General features: G+C 39.3%; 1 protein-coding gene and 1 long non-coding RNA gene across 12 annotated transcripts in view; one reads left to right on the forward strand and one right to left on the reverse strand.

Moving 5' to 3' along the window:
• Window positions 1-26561, reverse strand: part of LOC105471557 (CD44 molecule (IN blood group)) — an 89800-nt gene that overhangs the window by 28266 nt on the left and 34973 nt on the right. For 5 of the 11 annotated variants that reach the window (XM_011724093.3, XM_011724092.3, XM_011724091.3 and 2 more), the window contains exons 2-5: window positions 24553-24718; window positions 20929-21062; window positions 14853-14921; window positions 11696-11926 (exon numbers count right to left, since the gene is read on the reverse strand). In XM_011724093.3, coding sequence (XP_011722395.1) covers window positions 11696-11926; window positions 14853-14921; window positions 20929-21062; window positions 24553-24718 — 600 coding nt within the window. Of the gene's footprint in view, window positions 1-11; window positions 132-599; window positions 714-3546; window positions 3673-4861; window positions 4991-11695; window positions 11927-14852; window positions 14922-20928; window positions 21063-24552; window positions 24719-26561 lie in introns of all 11 variants that reach the window. The other 6 variants (XM_024789613.2, XM_011724085.3, XM_011724086.3 and 3 more) reach the window with 3 other exon arrangements.
• On the forward strand, window positions 3617-22716 carry LOC139357476 (uncharacterized). The gene is made up of 4 exons (XR_011610688.1): window positions 3617-3751; window positions 18700-18854; window positions 19748-19852; window positions 22118-22716. It is a non-coding gene; the product is annotated as an uncharacterized lncRNA (long non-coding RNA).

The raw sequence follows: 26561 nt of genomic DNA on the forward strand, positions 1-26561 counted from the left end.
ATCTTGCTTACTTGTGCTTGTAGAATGTGGGGTCTCTTCTTCCTCATGATGCTCATGGTGAATGAGGGGAGGATGTGCTTCTGGGTTCCAGTTTCCTTCATGAGCAGTGGTGCCATTTCTGTCTACATCTGCTGTGATGATGGTTAAATACACTGTGACTTGTTATCAATCAAGCTTTAATGATTCTGTTCTTCCATTAAAGTGCATGCTATTTAACAATTCTATGCCAAAGTATTATCTCTGAGCATCCACTCTCAAAAATTTTGAGTGACTTTACCTAATTGGTCTCAAGAGAAAATCAATGGGCTTGGAATTTCTTCATGTTCCCTTATTATTCCACTATGATCAGTTTGTCAAAGGCAGCACCATAAATCCTTCAAACATATTCATTTTTATAATGAAGCAACATAAAAATATACCCACATGGTATAATTGATAAATGACTCCTAAATGGAATTAAGTATCCTCATGAAAGTCCACTAAGAATTTCTTGATGAGATACTAGCTAAATTTCCCACTGTGTCCCGATGATTGACCTTTGCAGCATCATAGGCTTTGAGGGGAAAAAAACCTTTCATTAAATATGCATAACCCATTACCAGTTATCCTTGCGGTTGTCTGAAGTAGCACTTCCGGATTTGAATGGCTTGGGTTCCACTGGGTCCAGTCCTTGTTCTGTTTTGTGTGGTCAAAAACCCGTGGTGTGGTTGAAACTGTGATAACGATGATTGAAGCAATTAGAAAAATGTTATTTCTTGAGCCTTCGCCACTTGTCTCACATATAGTCTTGTTTCTGTAGACTATGCAATGAATCATCTATACCAGGTTGTATAGATGGCGGCATGGAAATGGAGGGAAAGCGGAGGATGCCTTCAGCTTAATTCAGCCATATTGGTAAGCATCTCAGTGTCCTTTGCATTCTGTCATAGAATACCTTGGGGTTCAGAACATGAGATCTTCCAGATAAAACAGTCAAAGAAGCTGCAGCAGTAGGAAGGACAGCTTTGAAAACACCAGCCCTTCACCGAGGATAACCAAAGGCGCCATTTTGCCCATCCATGCAGTCTGTAGTATCCCTCTGCACTTGAAAGCCCAGGGACTTAGTCACTGTGTGCTATTTGTAGATCCTCAGGGTGAAGAGGCAGATAACTGAAAGTTATACCATGATAATCACTTTATGTTGTTAGTAATTTCAGTGGGGAAAGAAATGTCTGAGCAGCCAGAGCTTTCCTATAGATGATTCCGAAAAATATTACCTACCTAGAATAGCCATATGTTTTAGCTGTCCATTTCTGAATATTTATCAAACACTATGGTATTCTCATCAAATACAAAATATGTCACGAGCAAGCCATTCATAGCCAATGAAAGAAAATAAGACACCACAGGTAACCAGCCACCATCACAGAAGCACACTGGAAAGAAAGAGGCATACATCCACCAGCACCCTGATATCGTCACCCAATCTGTTAGGGCTGGATAGGAGATGCACCTAACAGAAAGATCATGACAAAATCTGAATCAATGTGTTTTGTGGAAAGGTTATTTGCAAATCCATCCTAATTGTTTCAAATTTTATTTTGAAACCCAAATAACACAAAACTGTTTTCAGAACTATAATACTGTCAGCTTTATTTTACAAGTTATGAAAATCGAGTTTAGAATCATTAACCACATTCTCAACAAGCATGAAAAGGTGCTTATTATCAAGCAGTTATCGCACCCCTCCAGAAGAAAGAGGGCATCATGTTGAATTATGTCCATGGGTGCTAAGCAGAAAAGTAAACTGAAATTGGAAAATATGCCATAGAGATTTTAAAAATTAAAAACAACAACAACAACAACAACAACAACAAAAAAACACCATGGGAAGTTTTTCCCTGAAGCCTGACCATAGAATTCATTTGCAGGTAGATATCTTTGGGTTACTCCCCAAGGGAATTTAATTTCTTCAATATCAAGACCACGTCTTTACTAATGGGCCTACCTGCAAAGCTGGGCCACATCCTGAACACAGGAGACAGTGTAATGTAAAACTCCAGTGTTTTTGATTATTTGGTTTTTGTTCTGAAGTTACCAAAAAGAATTTTCTTATTCCATAGATTAAGCTCTGGAGGGGTGCTGGGTCTAAAAAAATCACTTAAAAGTTTAGATAGAAAATTCTAGTTCCTTTTGAGTATCTGTTATATCAATGTTATATATTCAGATGCCTTCAAGGCCTAAGCTATTTTTTTTTTTTTCTGGACCCTTTCTTCTCTGTGTGCTGTCCGTTTGAGGATTAAATTGTCAGGTTTTAATGGAATGGATAGAACTTCAGTGAATTGGGGGAGCTCACATAGCACCCCAAAAGCCTTTTTTCTAAGGAAAAGCAAAACTGTGATGGAGTCAGGTTCAGGATTCTCAGCTCTATTCAGCAAAATCTTAAGTCATTACAGGTATGTGTGGAAAACTCAGTAATCTGGCAGACTATTAGACCAACCTTTGCATGTTTTTAACTTTTTAAGGACATCTTTAAAGCTCAATTTCCATCTCTTTGTTCTCAAAAAGTTTTATAATTGTCAAAAATTTGGATACTATTATGTACCAATAGTGGTTTCATTATTTGCTTTTAATAAGTGGTAATGTCTTGTTAAAGCTAACCTGACATTTGCCCTTCCCTTCAAGGTCTTTGGTGTCCAGCTCATTTGTTAAAACTCTGGATTTGTTCCTTTGACCTTAGTCGGGTTTTGATTAAGATAATTCTTGAGTTCCAGCTCCCATCATTTAAGCCTTAAGGGCCTTCAATTTAGGATCTTCTACAACTTTTTTTTTTTTTTTTTTTTTTTGAGATGGAGTCTCGCTCTGTTGCCCAGGCTAGAGTGCTGGAATGCAGTGGCGCTATCTCCTTCCTGATTCACGCCATTCTCCTGCCTCAGCCTCCCAAGTAGCTGGGACTACAGGCGCCTGCCACCACGCCGGGCTAATTTTTTGTATTTCTTAGTAGAGACGGGGTTTCACTGTGTTAGGCAGGATGGTCTCGATTTCCTGACCTCATGATCTGCCCGCCTCGGCCTCCCAGAGTTTTGGTATTACAGGCGTGAGCCACCGCGCCTGGCCTACAAATTTTAATTAATACCCTCCTAATCACATTCTTCAAGTCTATTGCTCCAACAGACCATGAGATTCTGAAAGGCAAAGGCTCTGGCTTTTTTCATCTTTGTGTTTCCAGCACCTAGCACAGTAAGTACACAATGAATATTTTTTGGACTGTTTTAATGTCATCCTCTGACAAAGCCTGATCATTCAAAGACAATCTGTAGCAGTAGACTTCATTGATAAATAAAACAGGAAGAACCTGAGACATTAGAAATTTTATGAGATATTTTCCCCACTTCTCAAAACATTCTATTTCTTCTTCCATAATCTCATCAAGATATAACTAAGGTATGATCACAGGTTCACCTATTTTTCACATTAACTACTTCTCAAGAGAGATACAATTAGGTATCACTCAGATTAATCAATAAGCCTTGCATAAATGGCTGTACTGTAATTGATTATTCTTACTGGTGCTGGAGATAAAATCTTCATCATCATCAATGCCTGATCCAGAAAAACTGAGGTGTCTGTCTCTTTCATCTTCATTTTCTTCATTTGGCTCCCAGCCTGCTGAGATGGTATTTGAAGACGTACCTGTTGTGGTGACTTGCATTAGTGGCTGAGCTGGATGCCAGGCAACCCACTTGCAAAGGAAGAAAATCAGGCACAGAAGGTATAATGGATTTCCCGAATTTTTAAAAGAAAGTGAGGGAGTTGACTTGCATACCCCAAATTCTTATGTTCTGGTCTCCGAAGCTAATACATAAATCTCAAAACAAGTGACTGTGATCTTTAAAACTGAATATTCTCCTTAAGAAAGCTAAAATAGGTCTTCAAAGGCCAATGAAAACTCCCCCACGCTTTCAGATGTGTTTATTATTAACTCATTAAGCATATGCCATTAAAGCCAAGCCGTCAAGAACAGAATGGAAAGGTTTCATACGTGCCTTTATTTATTTATTTATTTATTTTGGTCAAGACTCCTTCAGAAAAATTTGGAATCTACACCTGTGTCAGTCATTTCATTGTGTTCACAATTTGCTAATTCATTTTTTGTCTTCAGAGATGGAAGCTACACTGCAGTTCCCAACACTACTTCAGCATAGAGCAAAAATGTGGAGCCAATTAACAGAGAAATCATTTTTGGCATTATTAGGCAATCAAAGGGGTTAACTAAAGTGAACTGTGGTTGAGATATTGAGAAATTCTTTTTCTTTTTGAATAAAAAAAGGAGATGAAAAACTTCATCTTCTTCTCAGTGGTTACTGTAGACAATGTCTTTTTACTAAAACGGGGTTTTCTACATTTTAAATGAGATTCAGGCTATCTTAGGGAATGAGCATTTGCCTTTTCGTATGATTAGTGTCTACCCCAAGAATAGTTCCATTGATGAAGATTTTCTATATTTTTTCAGATCTAGCTATGCTATTTCCTCATGAAAGTCCAAGACTTTTTATGACTGTGGTAATTTTAGAATATACATGAATAATCTTTCAGAGTCACAATTTTGCTACATCATTAAAAAAAGCTTATTCCCGTTTTATAGTCTCTATATTAACCTTCTCCTGGGCTATACTAATCCATATATTAGAAAGAAGAAATCTGCTTATTGGTGCCATACAAGCAAACAAACAGATACCAGAGTTCATGATCCTTCTAAAGTCATAATGAACATTTGTGAGAATAGAAGGAACTTTAGGCTTTAATAACATCCCAGAGGTCAATCAAAATTATTCAACGCTGTCAAGAAAACATATGCTATGAGACAATAATAACTCATTACCAGCCATTTGTGTTGTTGTGTGAAGATGATTCTTGGACTCTGATGGTAGAAACAACCATGAAAACCAATCCTGGGTTTCTTGCCTCTTGGTTGCTGTCTCAGTTGCTGTAGCACTAGTGCTCATCAAAGCTGTTGTAATCATGATTGAATTGATTGTTGAAAGATTAATTAACAGTTCCTAAGAAATAGCATTGAATATGCTTGTACTGTTTTACTATTCAAGAGAATCATCTATATTTGATATAGATAGTGAAAAGAATGGGAAAAAGCAAAAAAGTTCCATTTTTTTTCAGAGGCTCAAACTGAAGTTTATAGAATGTCAGAGAGGGAAGGATCTTAAATGTCATCTGGTTCATGCTCCTTATCTTAAAGATTTAAAAATTGTGCTGGACAGAGCTTCTGACCTATCTGAAGTCAGAAGCCTAATTAGCAAGAGTGAGGGCTCCAGGAACACATGAGAGCCATCTTCAAATTTTGAAAGTCTATATAATGTAAAAGAGGGATTAAATTTTTTGTCTCTGGATCCAGGAGGCCAAATTAGGATCTGTGGTGAAAATTTCAGGGAGATGAATATTCTTCCAAATGTTGGATTGAAAAAAGCAATAATCTGAACTATCCAACAATGAACTTCTTCATAAAGTATTATGTTTCCCATAGTCAGGAAGATCACTTGGCAGGAAAGTTGTGTAAGAGATTAAATTATTAGAAGTGTTGATTGAACCAGACCACTTAACATCCTTTCCAAATCTGAGAGTTTATGATTCTAAAACCCAGCTCTTCAGAGTCCTAGCTCCTTAATCTTCTATACAATCTTGGGCAACCAATACCATTCTCCAAGAATTTAGAATATGATATTTCTGCCAGCAATAGATACATAATCTTAACAATCCAACACACAGGGAAAATGACATAGAAGTAGAAGATTGAAAAATGTGCCTCTCCACTTTTCTCCATTTAGATTCCAAATCCTCTCACAACCTTGCCCAAGGTAATTTCTTATGTCAAACTATATTTTGCAAAGCAGAAGAGGACATTTTGAGTCTCATTCTTTGAAAATAGGATAATCAATCAGGAAAGACAGACAGAGATGAAGTGACCCCAATGATCTTGCTAATAAAACCAGAAGCAAGAGTCTTGATTTAAAAATCTCCAAAGACCGCCATTTCTGCAACCAATAATGCACAAAAATGTGTATCAGAAGAATATGAGCTAACAGTAGACAAAAAACTGAGAACAAGTTCAAGCAGAGAGGCTGAAACCATCATCCCCAAACACAAAAGTAAGGTGAGTTAGATTTTTTTTTTCAGCTATCAAGAAAGCCCAAAAATGACCTAAGATGAAATACTGCCAAAAAGACCTTTTCCTTCACATTCTTTGTCCTATGAAGATAAACATTGTCAACATTTAAAAATAGCATTTTCTTTATTCTGCAATTTCTCTATCCCTCCTCCCCACCCCTGCATGATCTTAGACATTGTGATATGGCAATAATAACATAACATGAGCACTATTTTCCTCATGATTATTTATAGAAGTAAAGAATATAATTTGTCCAATGTCATATAAGGCAAACAAATGCAAAGAATCATTTTTCCATGTTTATTACTCCCCTCTGCAGAAAGAATGCCTAGTTATTTTGGAGTATGGCCATTACCTCCATCAATGAAAGTTAATAAATGAAGGTGTCCTTGCAATCTCCCATTTTTACAGGCTTTGAATCGTTCTTCCCCAAAGCTCCTTTATCAATACACTTTGCAGGTATATAGAGCTAAGAGGCACACACCCAGGGAGCTAGTTAGAGGCCTAGATTCTGATATGGAGCAATAGGTCATTTCCTACATTTTACAGCTGAGATTTTAAGTGTTCAAAGAAGGGTTCAGGGCCTACACTTTGATGAGAGAAATCTGCATTTCCTTCTCTTATTATTGGCTGTGAGAATCAGAACAGCAGAAAGGAGAAGCCTGCACTTTCCAGCAGACTTCTTTCTAAAGGACATTTTCTCATTGAATCACACAGTCAATTCATTCATTTGTAGTTTTTCATAATTTCATTCATTCATTCAGAAGTATTCATTCATAGTTTTTCCTTCCTCTTATGGAAAATTCATTCTGATTCTACATACACATTGCCAAAAGGAAAACATACAGGACATTTAAGAATATCAGTCATATTCCCAGATCCACAGGCCTTTCTGATATACCAAGTGGTACAATACCCTATTCTCACTAAGAATGGTGAAGGAGATTTGACGTGATGATGGATGTCCTCTCCCCTAACACTAAAAGATCTGACATTCAGGAGTGCCGATAAGCAAAAGATGAAGCAGTTTACCTGTCATTGCTGTTGTTGTGAGATCCTGAGTCTTAGGCTATGAATTACCAAACCAGGACCAAATCCAGTTATTTTGCTTCTGTGCTGTTGCGTGGCTGTTTGAGTGCACAGTTGAAGTAACTGGATCAATTATGAAAATATCACTTAGTGATATTCCCTCTATAAATCTTCACTTTCAGTTCTGTCTATATATGATGTCTGTATCTATTATTGAATGATAATTAGAAAAGAAAAATCTAGGCCTTGTTTTATCTTTCCAGACTCCTAACATCTCCCACTATCTTAGGACAACATCAGAAATGCAAATTCCACATGGGTATAAATTTCATGCTACTCATTCTTCAAACTGAACCTCCTGAATTCATGATCAAAGCAAAATCAAGCAGCAACTTAATAACCTGTGAAGGAAAGAAATTTTCTATTTTCTTGATTGGGCGACTGAGCCATGAACTGGAGGTTTTCGAAGCAGAATTTCGAACGATTGCTTTCATTCATTTATCTTTGGATTATCTTTGAGTTGCTAGTATGTATTTTTCACATCTGTCTAACATTGTACCCAAGTAGCTTGTGATGACAACTGGCATTTCAAAGCTCCACCCACATGCATCAGCCTCAGGTCAAACTTCATACTTGAGCAGGAACTTTGCAAAGAAAATGTGTTCAAAGTATAGAAATCAGATAAAGCTTCCTCAGGTATCCATCTACCATTTCTGTTACTTTTTATTCTAATTCAATATGTGTTTCTACCAAAAACCAGAGTAGCCAAAGTTAGAGAAATTCCACATTTTTCTCAGATTAGAGAGAATATCATCAGTAACATTTTGCAATTTAAAATCTCTCATTTGACTCTCAAGTTTGACTTGAGTCCAGCATATTTCCTTGTTGAAGTGGAATGGCAAAAACCATCAGGATAAATATCTAATTTAAGCCAGTTGAGATTTTAAAAGACCACTTTAAATTATATATCCCTTTGAAAATCTATGTTATGACCTCCTTCCTCAAAAAAGAGATGCTACGTATACACACACTCAAAATTTTGCATATTATTTCAGATGGTTCTAGAATGCCTTATGGTCTATCATTGAACCTACTGAAAGTCCATGAACCCTATGTTAAAAACTTTGACTCTACCTATATCAAATGCCAACAGGCATTTGTGCCCCACTGGCACAGTACGTTCTGTCCTCTAAATCAGGCTTGTCCAACCCACACCCTGCGGGCCACATGCGATCCAGGATGGCTTTGAATGTGGCCCAACAAAAATTCATAAACTTTCTTAAAACATTATGAGATTTTTTGTGTGTGTGTTATCCCATCAGCTATGGTTAGTGTTAGTGCATTTTATGTTTGGCCCAGGACAATTGTGCTTCTTCCAATGTGGCCCAGAGAAGCCAAAAGACTGGACACCCCTGCTGTAAAGGACACATTAGTTTAGAACAGAGAGTAGAGAAATAGGAGCCAATTTTACCCATGAAGCTTCCCGACAAACCTGAGCATCCCCTGGAAAATCCACAGACACCACATTCTCACCTCAGAAACTTTATTAAAGATGCATAGTTCCCACCACCCTCACCCAATAGTACACCAGGAAAAAACAGTACCAGAGGAAACAAACCTACAAGAACAAGATAGAAATAGGTGTTATTTTTGTTTTCCTGAAAGGAGTGGTATGAGGGGGAAAAACAGAAAAAGCTACTGCCTAGCCAGCAGAATTTCTAATTTTCCCCACCTAAATAGGCCATACCAGATCTGAAAAAAAAAAAAAGAAAGTATTCCTTTGACACCCAGAAGACAAGGAAATACAGTGTTCCAAGGCAAGAGTCAGTTTCCTGAATTAGTTTAGGTTTCTTGATCCCAGAGAGCTCCAGGTCACCAATAGGAAGAGGCTGATGACACTCAAGGTAAACAGCCTGCTGGAAGCCTAAAGCTACCCAGATGGTTATTCTGACTAGCTGTCCCTATTGCCACCCACTACAGGCCCTTCAGGAAGGAATGAGCCAGCCGAGCCAAAGACAGTCTTCTTCTATGCTCTTAGCCAGCACTCCTCTTGACCCCTGCCCTCCTGCAATGCATGAGGGAGGTTGTGCAATCACTCCCTCTCACTCTGTCCCAGCTCTCAGTCCAACAGTGATAAGGTTTTGCAAATCTCCTCACTGGACTTTAGAGATACAATTCTATTCAAAAGCCTATCGGTGTTGAGTTTTCCTGTCATGCCATTATGCTACGTTCAAGTTTCCACCAGGTTGTTTGCTTTGGTACCTTTCTTTGCATGAAGCGATCCACTTGGAGCTGCTACTGGCCCATTGGGTCCTACAGTACTTCAGTGACTCTCAGGTTAAACTTGGACTCATCTGGTAGACTCATTAGTCTCTTTCTTTTTTAGCTGCTGAAGGAAACTTAACTAATTTATCTGGGAGGAGAAAGGCACAATTCATTTCTCAGCCCAAATCCTGAACTATGTTTTAGTTAAGTCTTATAAACACTCCTTTTCCCTGATTTCTAAACTAATAGTATATGGTCTCCATGAAGGTAAGTCCAACTCTGAATTCCTAGCATCCTAGAGCCATGTCTGGCATACAGAAGACCTCAAATATTGATTCAATGAATAAATATCTCAGTAATCTTTGCTTCTCTTCAATGTTACTTCCTACCCATGTTTATCCTTGGATCGCAATCATTCTAATAGGCCTGGTACATAGTAGGTTCTCAAAATACATTTGCTGACTAACTTAGGAAGGGAAGACACAGTTCTTAAGAGATATTCTATGAGGGTTAATAAAATGTGCTAATTGCCTTTTTAAAACACACATGAAATACTATTTTGTATAGGCTATTAGTGGCTTGAATGTTAGCTATGTATGGTCCCCACAACTTATGTTTTATCAGGATTTTCTTCTTTGGTGGGAAGCGGTACTTTAGGGTAGACCTATTCTGCTTCCTGCTGAGACCACTAATTATTGTGTTTGCCAGCATCTGACAAAATTGCATGCCATAATGATAAGCACCTTTGACATGGTTACTTTAAAAAGACAGGAACTCAAGAAGCAGTGAGTGGCTAGCAGCACTACCTGCTTGGTTTGCAGAAGCCTCTCTCAAGAAGGGCTGCCCACGGGACTACCAACAATAAGCTGATGCAAACTTAAGAGGGCCAATCACCCAAGAAAGCATGGACAGTTTGAAAAAGCTGCTTTTTAAAAGGCTTCAAAGAATGTGCAGGGAGTGATGGGAACCCCAAGCCTATTTATATCATGCCCTCAGCCAGAGACTGACAGAAATTTAAAACACTATTGCACAAGTGACCTTATAAATGAAATCACAGTGCTGTGGGGGTTTCCCTGGTTTCTGGGTGGCGAGGAATAGAGAAGGGCCCTGTCTTGAGTATTCACAAGCTAGCGCATTTCTGCCACACTCTTTGGGGCCCAAGTTTCACCCCTCAGGAGCTATAGCCAGGAAAAGAGAAAATCCACACCATACTAGGAAAACTGCTCCAGATGCAGATGTCCTATTTGAGTTTGATTAATCCTCCACTGGAGGAACATGGCCCATCTGGGAGCCCATTTCAAAACAAACTGTAGAAGAAAAGCAAAGAGGGAAACAGAGGAGACAAGAGATATGTAAACACTTGCCAGTGGAGCTGAAGCGCAAGGGGCACACTCCAAAGAAATCGAACGCAATGTTTACATACTTCCACTCTTGCAGCTCTGAGTAACGAATTACCCCCACACACCAAGTAAGTATTGAGAACATTCCCCAACAGGCTGGAATATAGAGCTCTTAAGCTGATTTGATTTCACCAGAAAACTCATCCAGATATGCTTCCTTGGACCAAAAATGAAGGAATTGTTGAGTAAATCATGGTTGATGAAAATCACTGAATATCACACTATCAATAGTTTAAGTGTAAATCAAGTTAAAACATAAAAAGCCACAGTTGACCCATGTATGCCTACAGTTCCATTATTGGAACGCTAAGCATGTGGGAGTTATTTATATCCTACTGCTCAAGGTCATCACCAAGTTCTGATTGCAAAAATTAAAAAAATTGCAACCTCAGGCATAAACGGGTTTTTAAAAAGGTGATAGTGGAGTGGTACGCAAACTGTATGATCCCGACTTTATGAAAACAATCTTATCCATAGGTGGATAAGAACAAGAAGGAAACATGAAAAAATGAAAATGGTTTTCATACCAGGCTTGAATTGTCACTGTATCTCTGGGGATAAGAGAATAAGGAGGGCTCTCCCCAAAATAAAACTTCCTATATGGCACTTCTTATGCCAAGGTAGGAAAAACAGTTATAGATGAGGAAAAAAAGGTAGGCAGTAGTAGTCAGTGCATACAGTTCACTGACAACCACAAGAGCCCACCTCCCCAGATGGCATCACCAGCTTCCAGCTGTCTAGAGATGAGGAAATCAGCATGTGAGTGTGCAATGCTCAGGAAGGTCAGAGACATTTTGCCAAGGAATTGCTATTGGGAAGCACAGTGATTTATTTTCCTTACTGGTAGCAGGGATTCTGTCTGTGCTGTCGGTGATCCAGGGACCGTCTTCATCTGGGATGGGGTGTGCAGTAGAAAAGGTGTGAAAGATGTAACCTCCCGAAGTGCTGCTCCTTTCACTGGAGGATCCGCTGCTCACGTCCTCGTCAGTAGGGTTGCTGGGGTAGATGTCTTCAGGATTCGTTCTGTATTCTCCTTTCTTGATATAGCGAGTGCCATCGGGGTTAACAATAGCTGGGAGAGAGAAAAGGTTCTTACAGAACTTCACAGCTCATATTTTGAGTTTGTGGATTAGCATTTAACATAGTGACTTCAAAGCTATTTTCCTCTGCTTTATGAAAATGAAAAACACCTATCTATCCAGTGATGGGACAGAGTGGCAGATGCACTTAGAAAGTGCAGCCTCCCATCCCCCCACACACCCTGGGGATGAGGCAGGAAACAAGGAAGTACTGGGGAGTCCCATCCCCATGTTTGAATCCCAGCTTCATAGAGCTCTGGACAAGGCAACTCTGAGCTTCAGTTTCCTCATTTGTAAAATGGGGATTAAGTGATACATTGTAAGTAAAGTGCTCAGCACAGTATTCAAAATACAGTGGGTGCTCAATAAATAATCATCCTCCCACTTGGTTCCCTACTCTCCCTTCTGAAGTACATATAAAATGTGTTGCTATTAATTCCATATATTCCTCCAAAAAGGATTTGAAGTAGCAGACTAATAGCCTCAGCAGGGAAGATACATCTGAAAATTGATGAAGATTTAGATTTTCTTTTTTAAGGGGCAAATTTTGTCTGCTTCTGCAAACACCCACTTCTGGCTAGGAAATCAGCAGGTCTAAATACAGACAGAGCCCTTTGCAGTTCTCTGTGAAATTCAACCTGGAAATTAATAAGCACAGATATACACGAAGATCAACATCTGTGGTTTCAACAAGCAAATGACTAGAATGAACTGGAGAAGAAAAAGCCTGAATGGATTCATTCATTATTCCTCCCTAAAAGTATTTGCTGCTCTCAAGTCTGGGCCACTCACTACGCAAGTGAGATGAAATTATTTTCTGCTGTATTGCATTGATGGGACTAAAGGTTCTTTTTGGCCACCTATTTAGCTTGCTCAAATGGAACTTTTTTTTTTTGAGATGGTCTGTTGCTCAGGCTGGGGTACAGTGGTACAATCTCGGCGTGCTGCAACCTCTGCCTCCTGGGTTCAAGCAGCTCTCCTGCCTCAGCCTCCCAAGTAGCTGGGACTACAAGTGCACGCCACCACACCCAGCTAATTTTTGTATTTTTAGTTGACATGGGGTTTCACCATGTTGGCCAGGCTGGTCTTGATCTCTTGACCTCAGGTAATCTGCCTGCCTCGGCCTGGGATTACAGGAGTGAGCCACTGTGCCAAGCCTCAAGTGGAACTATTAATAATACATAAATGAAAAAAAAATCAACGTGTCAATCACCCTGGTAATCTCTGCTGGTGAGGATTTGACAAGGAAATATTGTTGACCAAACTCTTACAGGTCTGGACTTCAAAAGAGAACTGTGGGCATCAAAGAAACAGGGCATTTATTAAACATCTACTATGGGCTGGGCATACGTTAGACATAGTATCTTTTACAAATTTCCTGAAAATTCTCATAGGTTGTTCCATTATACGTATGAGAAAACTGAGGATCAGAAAAACTATGTCACTCCTCTAAAATCTCACACATGGTGAGGAACTGGGATTTCAAACCAGGCCTGACCAAGACAGCACATCTCATGTCATAGCCATCATGGTGTGAAGCCTCCCCTTCCTATTGCAAGGCACAGGTCAGGCACAATTCCTTACACAACAATGTGGGGCTGGGTTTGTATGGTCTACAAAGATTCTCATCCATCTGCCACTGCAACATCATGCCCATGCACACAGTCAGTGTCCAGCTGTGAGGAAGCAGAAATCAGACCTCCTCAACACTGTACTGTTTCCCATTAAATGAGGCTCAGAGGCAGTAAGATCAGGGTTAGCAGACTAGCCTATTTGAAAGTTCTGGTTCAGATTTTCTGATTTCTAAAATGCTGGAATAGGCCAGGCATGGTGGCTCATGCCCGTAACTCTGGCACTTGGGAGGTTGAGGAGGGAGGATTGCTTGAGCCCAGGAGTTCAAGACCAGCCTGGACAACATAGTGAGACCCCCATGTCTATTTTTAAAAAGTGCATGAATATATACATCTGTGGATAATCAAATATCAGGATGATTTAAGATGGATGTGGTATAAATAATGTCAAAACTCATATCAGGAAGTTTATATCCTTCATGATTATCTTTCAATACTTCAGTTATATCAAACATGAAATTGCTAATTGGGGCCAAAATGCCCCTATGCCCAACACTTATTAATCCCCCTTTATAAGAGAGAACATGACTCAGACCCAGAGTTTTCAGCAGCTACAAATTAAGAACATTATTTAATTTTTCTTACATTTTAATATGTTATTAAGGTTGCCTTCTATTGATGATGTGGTGTTGGTTTTCCATGTGCAATTTCTTTTTAAAAATAAATGCATTTTAAGTAGAAAACAATGGGTCAATTAAATAAAAAAATCAAGTAAATGATAGCATTGTATATATAGAGATACCAAAAACATGTGAAAGTGGGTTTCGAATGACTGAAGTTTGAGGAACGATGCATGAGTGTAAACCAGAGAGCAGTTTCAAGTCATTGCAGAAAAAAGGGAAGGGACACTGAATTAAAGCCAACTGTCCTTAGTCTTAGGGAAATGACTAATATTTTTTTTTTTTTTTTTTTTCTGAAATGGAGTCTCACTCTGTTGCCCAGGCTGGAGTGCAGTGGCGTAATCTCAGCTCATTACAACCTCTGCCTCCTAGGTTCAAGCCATTCTCCTGCCTCAGCCTCCCAAGTAGCTGGGATTACAGGTGCCTGTCACTACACCCAGCTAATTTTTTGTATTTTTAGTAGAGATAAGGTTTCGCCATATTGGTCAGGCTGGTCTCAAACTTCTGACCTCAAGTGATCCAACCACCTCAGCCTCCCAAAGTGCTGAGATTACAGAAGTAAGCCACCACACCTGGCCTAATGTTCTATTCAAATATACCATAGAGAACCCACCTGAGCCCCTTCCCCAAAATAGGAAAATTCAATTAAGATTAGAAGAGAGACATACTTATGGTAATTGGTCCATCAAAGGCATTGGGCAGGTCTGTGACTGATGTACAATCTTCTTTAGGTGGAGCTATGGGGTAGGAAAAAAAAAAAGGATGAGAACACTTTAAAAATATGAGAAAAATCTATTCTCATTTTTATTAGTCAGTTAGGATGGAGTTTTATTATAACTTGTCCCAAATAATTTTCTTTTTCCAAAACTCCGTAAGTTGGCTAGGAATTTCTCTGTCTTCTGTGATGCGTTTTCCATTTTTACTTGATTTCATAAATTTCTGGAACTTATGAAATTTCCAGAAATTTCCCCACCCCCATGAATTCATTCATTAATAAATGTACATTCTATATCAGGCACTGTGGAAGCCTGAGATAGACATGGCTCCTTCTCTAATGCAAACACATTAGGGAGGATTTTTTAAGTTTGTGATTATAAAGGTAATGCAGGAACATTGTAAAAAATTTAAAAGTAAAGTATGAACTATCATGAGAAGATCATTTATAATCTGGGCAATCCACAGAAATGATGAGAAAACATGACAGACACACAATCAAATGTTTATCAACATGAACAGCCTGACAATCTGAAGGTTAAAATAACATAATCATAACAAAGAATTTACTCAGTTGAAATATTAAAAACCAAATGAATCTCTAGTCTTTCATTAATGTAGTAATGTATTTATTAATTTAGCTGATCTTTTGAAGTGCTTACTCTGTATAGACAGCTTCTCAGCATGTTGCTTCTGAGGTTGACCACCTTTGGCCTAGGTGCCCACAATATTTTTCAAGGTTACTGTTTTGGCATATCTCATTATTGGTATTTCTGGATTTTTTCCTCTTGTTCTCCATTTATCCTCTGCTCTTTCATCCCTTTCTTTAGGAATAAATATTTCTGCCTGAATCTTGGACCTGACTGATCATCCACAGATGTTACTGGTAGCCCTCTGAGCAGCACTGTCTCAAGCCCCCTGACAACAGGCCCTGAAACTTCCACCCTGCATTTCATTCCTTGTGTCTTAAAAGCAGACTGCAGAGTAGCTGAAGCAACCTTCCATTCATGCCAAAGTGCTTTATTCTGTGACTAGACCTTGAATTGAGCTCTAAAGCCTCAGAGAGCTTTAAACTGGTTTTGCTGCTGTAGAAAGGTTAAGTCCATTTGTGCATTACAGTTTTTGTACTGTGTGTGTGCATACGTAAATGTAAAATGGAAATTTATTTGTTAGGTTAGTTTCTCCCAGAATTGCTCCTGGCAAAGAGGAAGAAGGAGATGGATGGGTGGAGACAGATAGATGGATAGAGAGAGGGAGGGAGGAAGAGAGGCAGGCAGACAGACTGCTATCACAAGTATTTTAAGTGTCCTGCTATAATTTTTGCGTGCGCATAAAAGTGAATAGAAACACAAGTTGAACAAAACAGGTTTTGTTTGCTTCCTAGTACATGCGAGCATCTTTTCCCACAGATAAAAGAGGATAACCTTAACCTGCCCATTTCTTTGGCCTCATAGTGAAACTAACTGTCAGTTTTATACATTCGATTGGAAAAAACAGAAAGTTTTAGGAAAAGCCATTCTTGCAAAGCCTGTTCTAAAAGATTTCTCAGATTTTTTAAAAAAGAAATATCACCTCCTTGGCGAGGCCATTCCTTATCATCCAATCTAAACTGCTTCATCACTCCCCCACACCTGTCACCATCACGCAGCATCTTGCTCTCATTTCTTCTTCATGTTTACCACTATATAAACTTATCTTGTTCATCTTACTTGATGGCTGTTAATGGCACATCTCTCAATCACTGCTTCCTGCTACCTGCCTCCCTCCCTAGAAATATATAAGTTCCACAGATGAGTAATAACTTTATCTGTCTTGGCCAGAACGTTTATGTGTGATAGGGACAGATAAACATGCAATAAAAATGTGTTAAATGGATGAAAAAAGAAAAAAGTACCAATATAATTTCCCAAGGGTCTATTCTTCCAGTAAACACACCTAAGATGTTAACCCCCCAAAATGGGTCTCCAAATATGTACAGGTCAAGCATTCAGATTATCCCTAAATGATAATGCCATAAGAAATAATTAAAGGAAGTTACATCTATAACTCTTCATTTATTACTTTTAAGCATCTACTCAACACTTATATGCCAGACCATATAAAAGGAGAAAAGAAGATGAGCATGCTTCTGTCCCTGCTTGTGAGAAATTCACAAGGTCATCGGGCACAGTAATAATTAATATTAATTTAGCTTTTTACAGTTTTCAAAAATATTTTCCAAAATTATTGCACTTGAAAATAAGGGCATATAACCAACCTGGGAGATTTGGTGGAGTATCTATCTTGTTTCTCATGGAAATATCAGCAGAAACTGACCCAACCTATGAGATGTTTCTGATATTTGTATGTTGTGCATACCTGGAACCAGGCTTTGGATTATGGCTTCTTAATGCCAGGGATGCAGCAACCTCCCCCAACTTCAAATATAACTGCAAGTAACAGTACACTGGGAATTTCCAGGCAGCAAGTTGTAATAGAATGGAGCATGATGTCAAAAACCCTAAGACAGTTTTGTAAATTATTCGCGCATTCGTTCACATGGACCCCCTTCATGCTCCAATTCACCTTAACTTTTATAAAGAACATCAAATCTGGCAAATACACTTAGTGGATGGTGACCCAAATGTGCAATTAACACACTCATGCTCTCATGTCGGATTCCAGGGCCTCATTAGATAGCCTTTCTTTCCATTTAATGAGCTCTGTACTGCTTGGAAAGCTAGACCTGGTGAGGTATTCCTGAATCTGAGGACTTGTTAGAAATTCTCTGAGGTGGGCATTCTCATAAACCTTGGCTTCAACACACCAAAATAACCAAGAGAAACATTAATTATTCAGTCTGGCCACTAATCTCCAGATAGAAAAGCACCCTCTTCAATGCTGGATACATTTTAGTTATCTCAGAAATATTCTCAAATAGTTGTTGAATAAAGGAGGAAATGAATAAACAAATACATGTAGAATCTTCCCTTTAATTCTACCTTCAGAATAAAATGAGGCACTTGACTGAAAGCAAGCTTAAATGAATCAATTCAAGTCAGTTCTGTGTTCACACAGAAGTCACCAGGCTCACATTGGTCCTCAGCCACTGAGAATGAGGGGAAAAAAAAAATCACAAAGGTCTTTTCAAGTTCCGCCTTATTTTCATTTGTTAGCCACAGGCCATGTTTTCTAAAAATATTGCTAAAACTTTAAGCTTATGGAAGTTATCTACTAAGATCAAGCTGACTTTTGTCCCTATAGCTGTTTTATGGGGGGATCACAGCACTGGGACAGGACCACCTACTAGCAGCTTTCAGGCTAAATTAGATTCAGGGATCCTTGCAATGAAATCCTTTGTATACAGCAGTTTATCAAAATCTTTAGCTCACTTAATACCCCTATCATCTGACTCTAATTCAAGACATTTAGAATTTATGTATCCTTAAACACATTTATCCTCTTCTCCAGTTTCTTTCTTTATTTTTTTTTTTTTGTCTCATTGCTTCAACGAGATTGTTAACTCCTTTAAGACAAGAAATGTAGCCTCCAGTTCCTTCTTACCCCATCTGTGCCTAGTGCAGTACTGAGCACATAGAGGTGATCAATAAATATTCCCTTTAAACTTAAAAACTTACAAAAGTAGCTATCAATATTGAGTCAATTTGGAAAATAGACAAAAGGAAAAATAGTACTTCTAGCTTTATTATTTAATTCATCCATTTTAGTAAGGAACATACCCCCTGTACTTCTCAAACTTTTCAACTGAACTAACCCTCCAAGGAGAAGAAAATTAATCAATGCTCTTGCTCCCAACTCCAGGGATGGACCCAACCTCATGAACAAAATTAAGGATAGAAACAAGTCTCAGTAGCAGCCTGCCTAGATGGCTTCGATGCCAGGCAATAAAACAGTGTGAGCTTCTACCTATTTGAGTTGAGGTTCCTTTTGGCAAGTGAAACCAACTTGCAAAACAGGTAAGACAATGTGGGTATGCAACTACATAATTTATTGCCTACATTCATTCAGTAAGACTCAATGGGAGATGCAATAAGCAGTGCCCAGAGACTCAGGAGTGTACAACTTCAGGCCAGCCCTTTCCCACTGAGCCAACCTCTTCGTCTAAAGCACAAACTTTTCCCAATGTCTCCCTCTGACCTGTTGCACCGAGATGGAGCTAGCTAGACCACGTGTTGCTCTATGTCTATTTCTTGCTTTTTTATATGTGGTTTTCTCATTATAATATCATTAGAGTGACATGCTAGACATGGGTATGGGAACTTAGTATGTATGAGTCGTGTACTATTTAGCGTTAATTGGACTCCCTTCCCTTTATGAAACTCCATTTGTGTTCTTCACTCATATAACAGGGAGGAGTAAACATTATACAGTTTTCTGTTCCTGTTTTGTGTGTCTCTCCATAGGTTTAATGACCTGTAAATTTTTGTCAAAATCTACTGGCTTCACACACTCCATTTCAACTAGCCAGCCCTGATACTTTGTCCTAAACTCTAGATTTCTTCTCTGAATTTCCACTCTGATACCTACTGTTCACACAACAAAGAGTGGGTGGTGTAGATTAAAGCCACTGATGTAATCTCACAATTAATTTTAATTTTTGTTTTTTTATTAGTAGGTAGAAGATCTCATAATTAAGTTGATGTTCTTTTTATAACTTAAAAATCTATGCAGATTTTTATATTTTACTACCATAAATATATATGGTATATATATGGTATATGTGATATATATGGTATATATATATCTGTGATATCTTGATTTTATATATATATTTATATGTGTTTGTCTCAGGCTGTTAATGTCTTAAGTCCCTTTCCAGCTAATTTAACATCTCCTTCCCATCTTTGAGGAAAACTGATGCTCCAACAAGATGTACCAAGTTTACCTCAAGGCTTCATCTTTCCCTTCACACAACTTCAAACTTTCCATGGGAACAGAAGACCCAGTTTAAGAGGTAAGACTTTTGACAGGTGGCATCCAGATATTTGACATTTATAATTTTGATTCTTTTCAAAAAATTCTGAAAATTCATGATGCATAGAACTATTTAATTTTGCTAGGACTTGAATAAGGCTCATAAGCCTGAGTTTCTAGGTTAATGGTTGGGAGAAAGTCACAAAGACATAGAGAAAGGCTGGCCTGTGTCCTAGCATCTACATCTTAACTTAGGTTTCTTCTCCTCTGGTTCTCTTAACTGTTGGGTAAGGGATATTTAAGAAGGTCAAAGGCATACCATATACTCTCCAAGAATTTTTTCCAGCCCTCTCATATAATAAATAGCTCTCAGCTAAGACATTTGACTTACACCCCGAAGCTATCATTAGATTCATGTCACTCCCTTATTCAAAACCTGTAATGACTTCCCATCACACTGAGAATGAATCACCCCCTGTTAGCGGGCCCTTGCTTAGCTCTCTGACGTTGTTCCTTGGCATTCTCCCCTCTGAGCACTGATATTCTCACAACAGGCCAGGGGGCACTTTTCCTGACCACCTTCTCAGAAAATAAAAGCATCCCTGACACTAGTTAGCCTTGTACTCTGCTCTCTTTTTTACAACACTTGTATCACTTTCTGACTTCATACATGGCAAGCTTGTCCAACCAGCGGCTCACAGGCCACGGGTGTTCCAGGATGACTTTGAATGTGGTCCAACACAAATCCGTAAACTTTCTTAAAACATTATGAGATTTTTTTGTGTGTGATTTTTGTTTGTTTTTTAGCTTATGAGCTACTGTTAGTTTTAGTGTAATTTATGTGGAGCCCAAGACAATTCTTCTCCCAGTGTGGCCCAGGGAAGTCAAAAGACTGGACACCCCTGAAGGGTATTTAATATTTATTTGTTTATTGTTTGCCTCCCCAGTTTAGCATATAAGCTCCACTGGAGACAGGAGTGTTGACTCTGCTGTACAGATATTGAGTGAGCATTTGTTATGTAAATGGAAGCTATGAGAATCCCCACTTGAGCTGAGCTCCAAAGACCAGGCTCCCAAAGCCTCTCATGCCAACAGACACCCCCCGTGAGAACCAACCTGAAGCATTGAAGCAGTATGTGTCATACTGGGAGGTGTTGGACGTGAGGATGTACACCCCTGTGTGGTTTGCTGCACAGATGGAGTTGGGCTGAATCCGGGGAATCACCACGTGCCCTTCTATGAACCCGTACCTGTAAGAGAAAAACAAGAGGATATTGACCTAAAAGGTTAAGATGGGAATTTCATAATATCCCACTGAATGACATTTAATGCCGTGCAACTCTTCACTCAATTCACCTCTAGGGATATCGGAGGTTTCAACAACTGAGTTATGTGAAATCCAAAAATAACAGCATAGAGAGGGAAAGAGATCAACAAGACTAATAGAAACAAAGTGATTTTATTTAGAGACCTATAAAGAGCTTTAAAAAAAATCATGAAAGGAATAATTAGTTTCAAATAAAATTTGTGTTCAGCAGTGTTGAGTCTATCTGAACAAACAGAAGGAAGCGTGAGTCACAGAAGAGAGAAGTTTTGATGTGAGATTCATACTGGCTCTGGATTACTTTCATGTTTTCCAGAAAATACACAAAATGGCCAGCTTCCATAGATAGGAAGGGGTGCTTCTTCATTTCAGTGCACATATTTCAGACCTGTCTCATGTCCCATTCCCCTGCTTCTTTCTCAGCCACAACTTTTCCTGCGAGTCCCCTTACTCCATACTCCGTTATCCTAAACACAAAGCCTTGTTCATATGCCAAGTACACAGCACAGCACACGGCCTCCTGAGCATTGCAGGCATAATTCTATTGCCAGTGGGAATAAATTAACCATCATTACAATAGGAGTCATAGCAATTAAGTAAGCAGATAGCAATGGCTCATGTAGCTCAGGAACTTTCCAGAAGCAGCACAGCCAGAGAAACGCATAGCCCCTCTCTCTCCGCCAAGGTATCTCTGAGAGTGTGTTACAGCTGGAGGCCCTTTCAGATACAACATACACAGCCCAGCCTCTTCTAGCAGCATCCTGATGGCTAAAAAGTTGCTTACTTTTTAATTGTGCTAAAACCACAAATTTTTCTGAATATAAAATGCCTCAAAAAAATGAGATGTGGGCTGAGAAAATGCCATGTGCAAGAGAAGCTGTGGCAGAAGGAGGGCAGAGAGGAGGAAGCTAAATCCAGCAGGTTTTTCAAAATTCAATTCTGGCTAAAACGCACATTGTTGCTTTTCATCTTTCCTGCCAGGGGCAACAGCATGGAGTGCATCACCCTGCAAGACCCATGGAAATGTCTCTGAGTCTGCAGTTCCCAAGCACACAGAACTCCTATCTATGTGGCAATTGTAGCTCGCATGACTAATTTCTCATCTAAACAGACAAACTGGTTTCCCCAAAGCCTCTTTAGCTTGGCAGGGGATACAGGCACATTTAAATGGTAATAAGTTTTCATATATCTAAGAGTTGCTACCAATCAGGGTGGGGTAGACAAAAGAGAGTAGCTGCTAAGGTTTTATCCTAACCCATGAGACTCTGCCATCTGTCCTATGGCAGAAAGCTGATTCATAGCTACTGGAGTGAAATTATGGAAATAAGTTTTGCAATCCTTAATACCAGTTATGGGTGAAATGATAGATTTCTTTGGCACAGTTTTTCTTTTTCTAAATAATACTTCTTGGTGAACCTACCTGCCAACTCACCCCCATCACATCATGTCATCAAGTATGGATAACACCGACATTCTAGAATCTATTGCATTCTCTTTGTAAGCTATTACTGAGTTTTTGCCACCTCATGTTGCCTGCCGGTTTTATGTGTCATGCTAACTGTAAATTGGGGATATTAAAGTTTATATGTGTGTATGTGGCATGAGTAAGTGATTGTTCACAAGGAGGAAAGAATATTTAGCAAATCCAGAGAGCATACTTTCCTCCCCTTTTAAGCCCCTGAGGAGGGCTTGGTCATTAAAATCCTGTCCTGGGCTCAGGCTAAGCAGAACCAGAATCCCAACTCCTGTTTGGGCAGACTGTGTGTGTAACTTCTCTAAGCCTCAGTTGCTTCATCCATAAAATGAGGTGATAATATTGATCAACAGTGCAGTTTGAGAATTAAGTGAGGGTTTGGCCAGGTGGGCAGTAGGGCTCCCAGCATCTAAGTGCTTGATGATTGGCCAGTGGCAGTTGTAAGAACTCCCCTGGTCCTCAGCATATGGGAGCATTTCTATATTTTGCAAGTATGCCTTGTTTGTATTTCACAATCGAAGTTCAGCACAATCGAAGTTCAGCTTACTAAATTCACTTTCTTAGGCCAGTGGCCTAGTCAGGGCCATAATTAAACAATTAGCCTTGGGAATAGAATAATGGATTTGCTAACTGGCCTTTCCTTATTGCATCTTACAGTATAAGTTCAGTAGCCACCAGAGCTTTCTCCCTCTCTCTGCTCCTTTCATATTCTCCCAGACCTAGCTCTGAACACATACAGATGTCTATGTACATCTGCTCTTTATTTTAGAGTGGTGCTGCTCGATAGAATTTTCTACAACGATGGAAATGTTCTCTAACCTGGGTCATCCAGTACAGTAGCCACTGGCCATTGGTGGCTAACCGAGTCCTTAAAATGTCATTAGTGCTAGTGAAGAACTAAAGTTTTAATTTTAGTATTTTAATTAATTTAAGTGTAAGTCACCACATGTGGCTAGTGGCTACCATATCAGACAGGGCAATTTTAGGCAAAAGATTTTCCTTTCCCCTTTCAGCAAGAGTCTCAGCCATCACTCATAATGTGGGTGCATGACTATAATCAGTGTGGGAGGACAGAAGCACTTAACTTAAATTTCATGGTTTCCATAAAGAGTTCTGCAGCTTGACTTTTCAAAAGCAGTCTGTGTGCATGTGAGTGTGTGTTGCAGAGAAAGGGAAATCGTATCACCTAAAGACACTGCAAAAGCACACCTGCAGGCTAGGGTAGAAGCTTAGAGCAGTTGTAGAGGTTACTCAGTCCTCTTCTAAAGAAAACAAACCGAACCAAAACAATTCACTGTGATTGCCATCATGGCTTGCTCTTCTTGTGCACTGCTTAACACAAGACCATTGGAAATTCAAAAAATAAAGTCCTTGCTTGTTGTGATTATCTTGCTTGGAGCCATAGTTTGAGGAAGGCTCTATGGAGCTCTAGAATACCTGGTATATATAATAATATAACTTGATATAATATAGCTTAATAGCTTTCATGCCTTTTTATTTACTTTTTCAAACCAGAGAAACATAGAAGAGAAACCAACAAAATTTTTTTTGAAGAGAGAGCAAGGTAGAGTAATTTGAAAAGTCTGCTTTGAGCCAAGTCTGCAGGGCCAAGACTCTACCAGCCACATATTTATTTTAAACACTGTTATTTGGTTTATGTTTCCTTGTGGTTCTGACAATGATATTGCAGCTTCTTCAAAGCCAGGAGAGCTCTAATGGCTTCCTCTGGGTTCCCACTCTATGATTCACAAAGGTGTCTTTAGCTGACTTTAAACTCCAGTTGTCATACAGGTTCCAAATTGACTTGGCCAAATTAATAGGTGGGGTTGACTCTTTAGGCAATAGTCCATTCAGCTGTGGGAGAGGAGCCTTCCAGTTCTAAGCCCAGCTCCCTGGTCCCAGGCCGCCAGCTTTCGCCAGTGGTCGGGTGCTGGTATGTTACCTGCAGGTCTCAAATCCGACGCTCAGAGCTTTCTCCATCTGGGCCATTGTGGGCAAGGTGCTATTGAAAGCCTTGCAGAGGTCAGCAGCCTCCGTCCGAGAGATGCTGTAGCGACCATTTTTCTCCACGTGGAATACACCCGCAAAGCGGCAGGTTATATTCAAATCTATGAGAAGAAATAGAAATGTTAGATTCTTTTGCATAATTTGGAGACAGTAAGAAGTTCACTTTAGGACAGACTCCTTAAAAAGCCAAATAAGGCCGGGTGCAGTGGCTCACGCCTGTAATACCAACACTTTGGGAGGCCGAGGGAGGTGGATCATCTGAGGACAGGAGTTCGAGACCAGCTTAGTCAACATGGTGAAACCCCGTCTCTCCGAAAAATACAAAATTTAGCCGGGTGTGGTGGCACACACCTGTAGTCCCAGTTACTTGGGAGGCTGAGGCAGGAGAATCACTTGAACCCAGGAGGCAGAGGTTACAGTGAGCTGAGATCATGCCACTACACTCCAGCCCGGGTGATAGAGCGAGACTCCATCTCAAAAAAAAAAAAAAAAAAAAAGAACAAACCAAAAGCCAAAGCCAAATAAACTTCTCTGCTAGCCAGAGCCTTCAAAATTCACTCCAGCATTCCAAAGCACCATGATATTAAGCTCAAATCTGAGGTAAGACACGGTAAAATAGTGTCACTCTTACATTCTCTCCATTGATTGCTCTGCAACAAAGTTTTTAAAAAGCAAATGATTTAATTTTGATTACTGATGTCATATGAACTTAGGGAAAACTTACAAAACACAAGAAAGCAATGAAGGAAAATAAATCCACCACTACAAAAACTACAGCAAACACTTTTCTTTATCTTCTTCCAGTTTGTTTACTGAATACACACATTCACACGTGCACACACGCACACACGTACTTTATGCATATATACATAAAGTATGTATCTATATACACATACACACATATACATACACATATGCTTGCATAATTGAAATGGTACTGTATATACAGTTCTAGATTTGAGAGTCAATTTTCCACTTAATCTTATGAGCATTTTTCCACAATCAAGTGATCTCTCTTCCTGGCTTACAACCTCCGACAGTTTATGTTCACACCCAGTATATATGTTCTTATTATGGCTAAAACCAACATAATCTGGCTCCTGGCTCCCTCTCTAACCTCAAAGTAGCTTGCTCTGCTCGAAACACAAATCTTCTCTTCAATTCTCTCAGACACTCTGAGCTCCTTCGCATCCTAGAACATTTATATCTGCCTTCTTCTCTGTCTGGAATGTTCCATCCTCAAATGGTCACATAGGTGGTTCATTAATGGTCACATAGGTGGTTCATTATTTTGTATTTCAGAATTTTAACTCCACATCACCTCACTTTAGAGTGCTTCCCTAAACACCCTTATCTAACCCCCAGTCTCTCCCTCAACTCATTTGGCTTTTGTGTCTTCACAACAGCATGGTCATCTATTGTTGTGTGTGGTTACTCTCTTTCTCTCCTTCCTGGAATGAAAGCTCTGAGAAAGCAAGGGCCTTTTACTTGCTTGCAGCTGTTATCTCTAACCCCTACAACAGTACCCAATAGAAAATAGACGCTCAACAAGTATTTGTTATATAAACGAATGACTCATTGAAATTTCCTCAGAAATACACTTTTAATATTTTGGCAGACTTAAAGCCTGTCGTTTGCTCTCGGAGTTAATGGCATTGAAAATGAAGCCTAACTGCTATCAATTGGGTAAAGAATTATTCAATACAAGGACTTTAGTGAATTTTGTAGACATTAATCTGAAATTCCAATAGAGAGCTAGAAATCATCCTATTCTTCTTGATCCTGTGTAACAATCTCAAAAGACTTCAAAGGCTGTAATTGAAAACTCCTGGGACTATATGATCCCCAGTTTATACTTGAGGAAATTGCATGCAAAGGGTTAAGACACTGAAACTCTCCTGGTGAAGCTTGATTCCTCCTGAACACTTCCTTAGGCCTCAATGA

The sequence above is a fragment of the Macaca nemestrina genome, chromosome 12 (assembly GCF_043159975.1).
Source record: "Macaca nemestrina isolate mMacNem1 chromosome 12, mMacNem.hap1, whole genome shotgun sequence".
Taxonomy (NCBI): domain Eukaryota; kingdom Metazoa; phylum Chordata; class Mammalia; order Primates; family Cercopithecidae; genus Macaca; species Macaca nemestrina.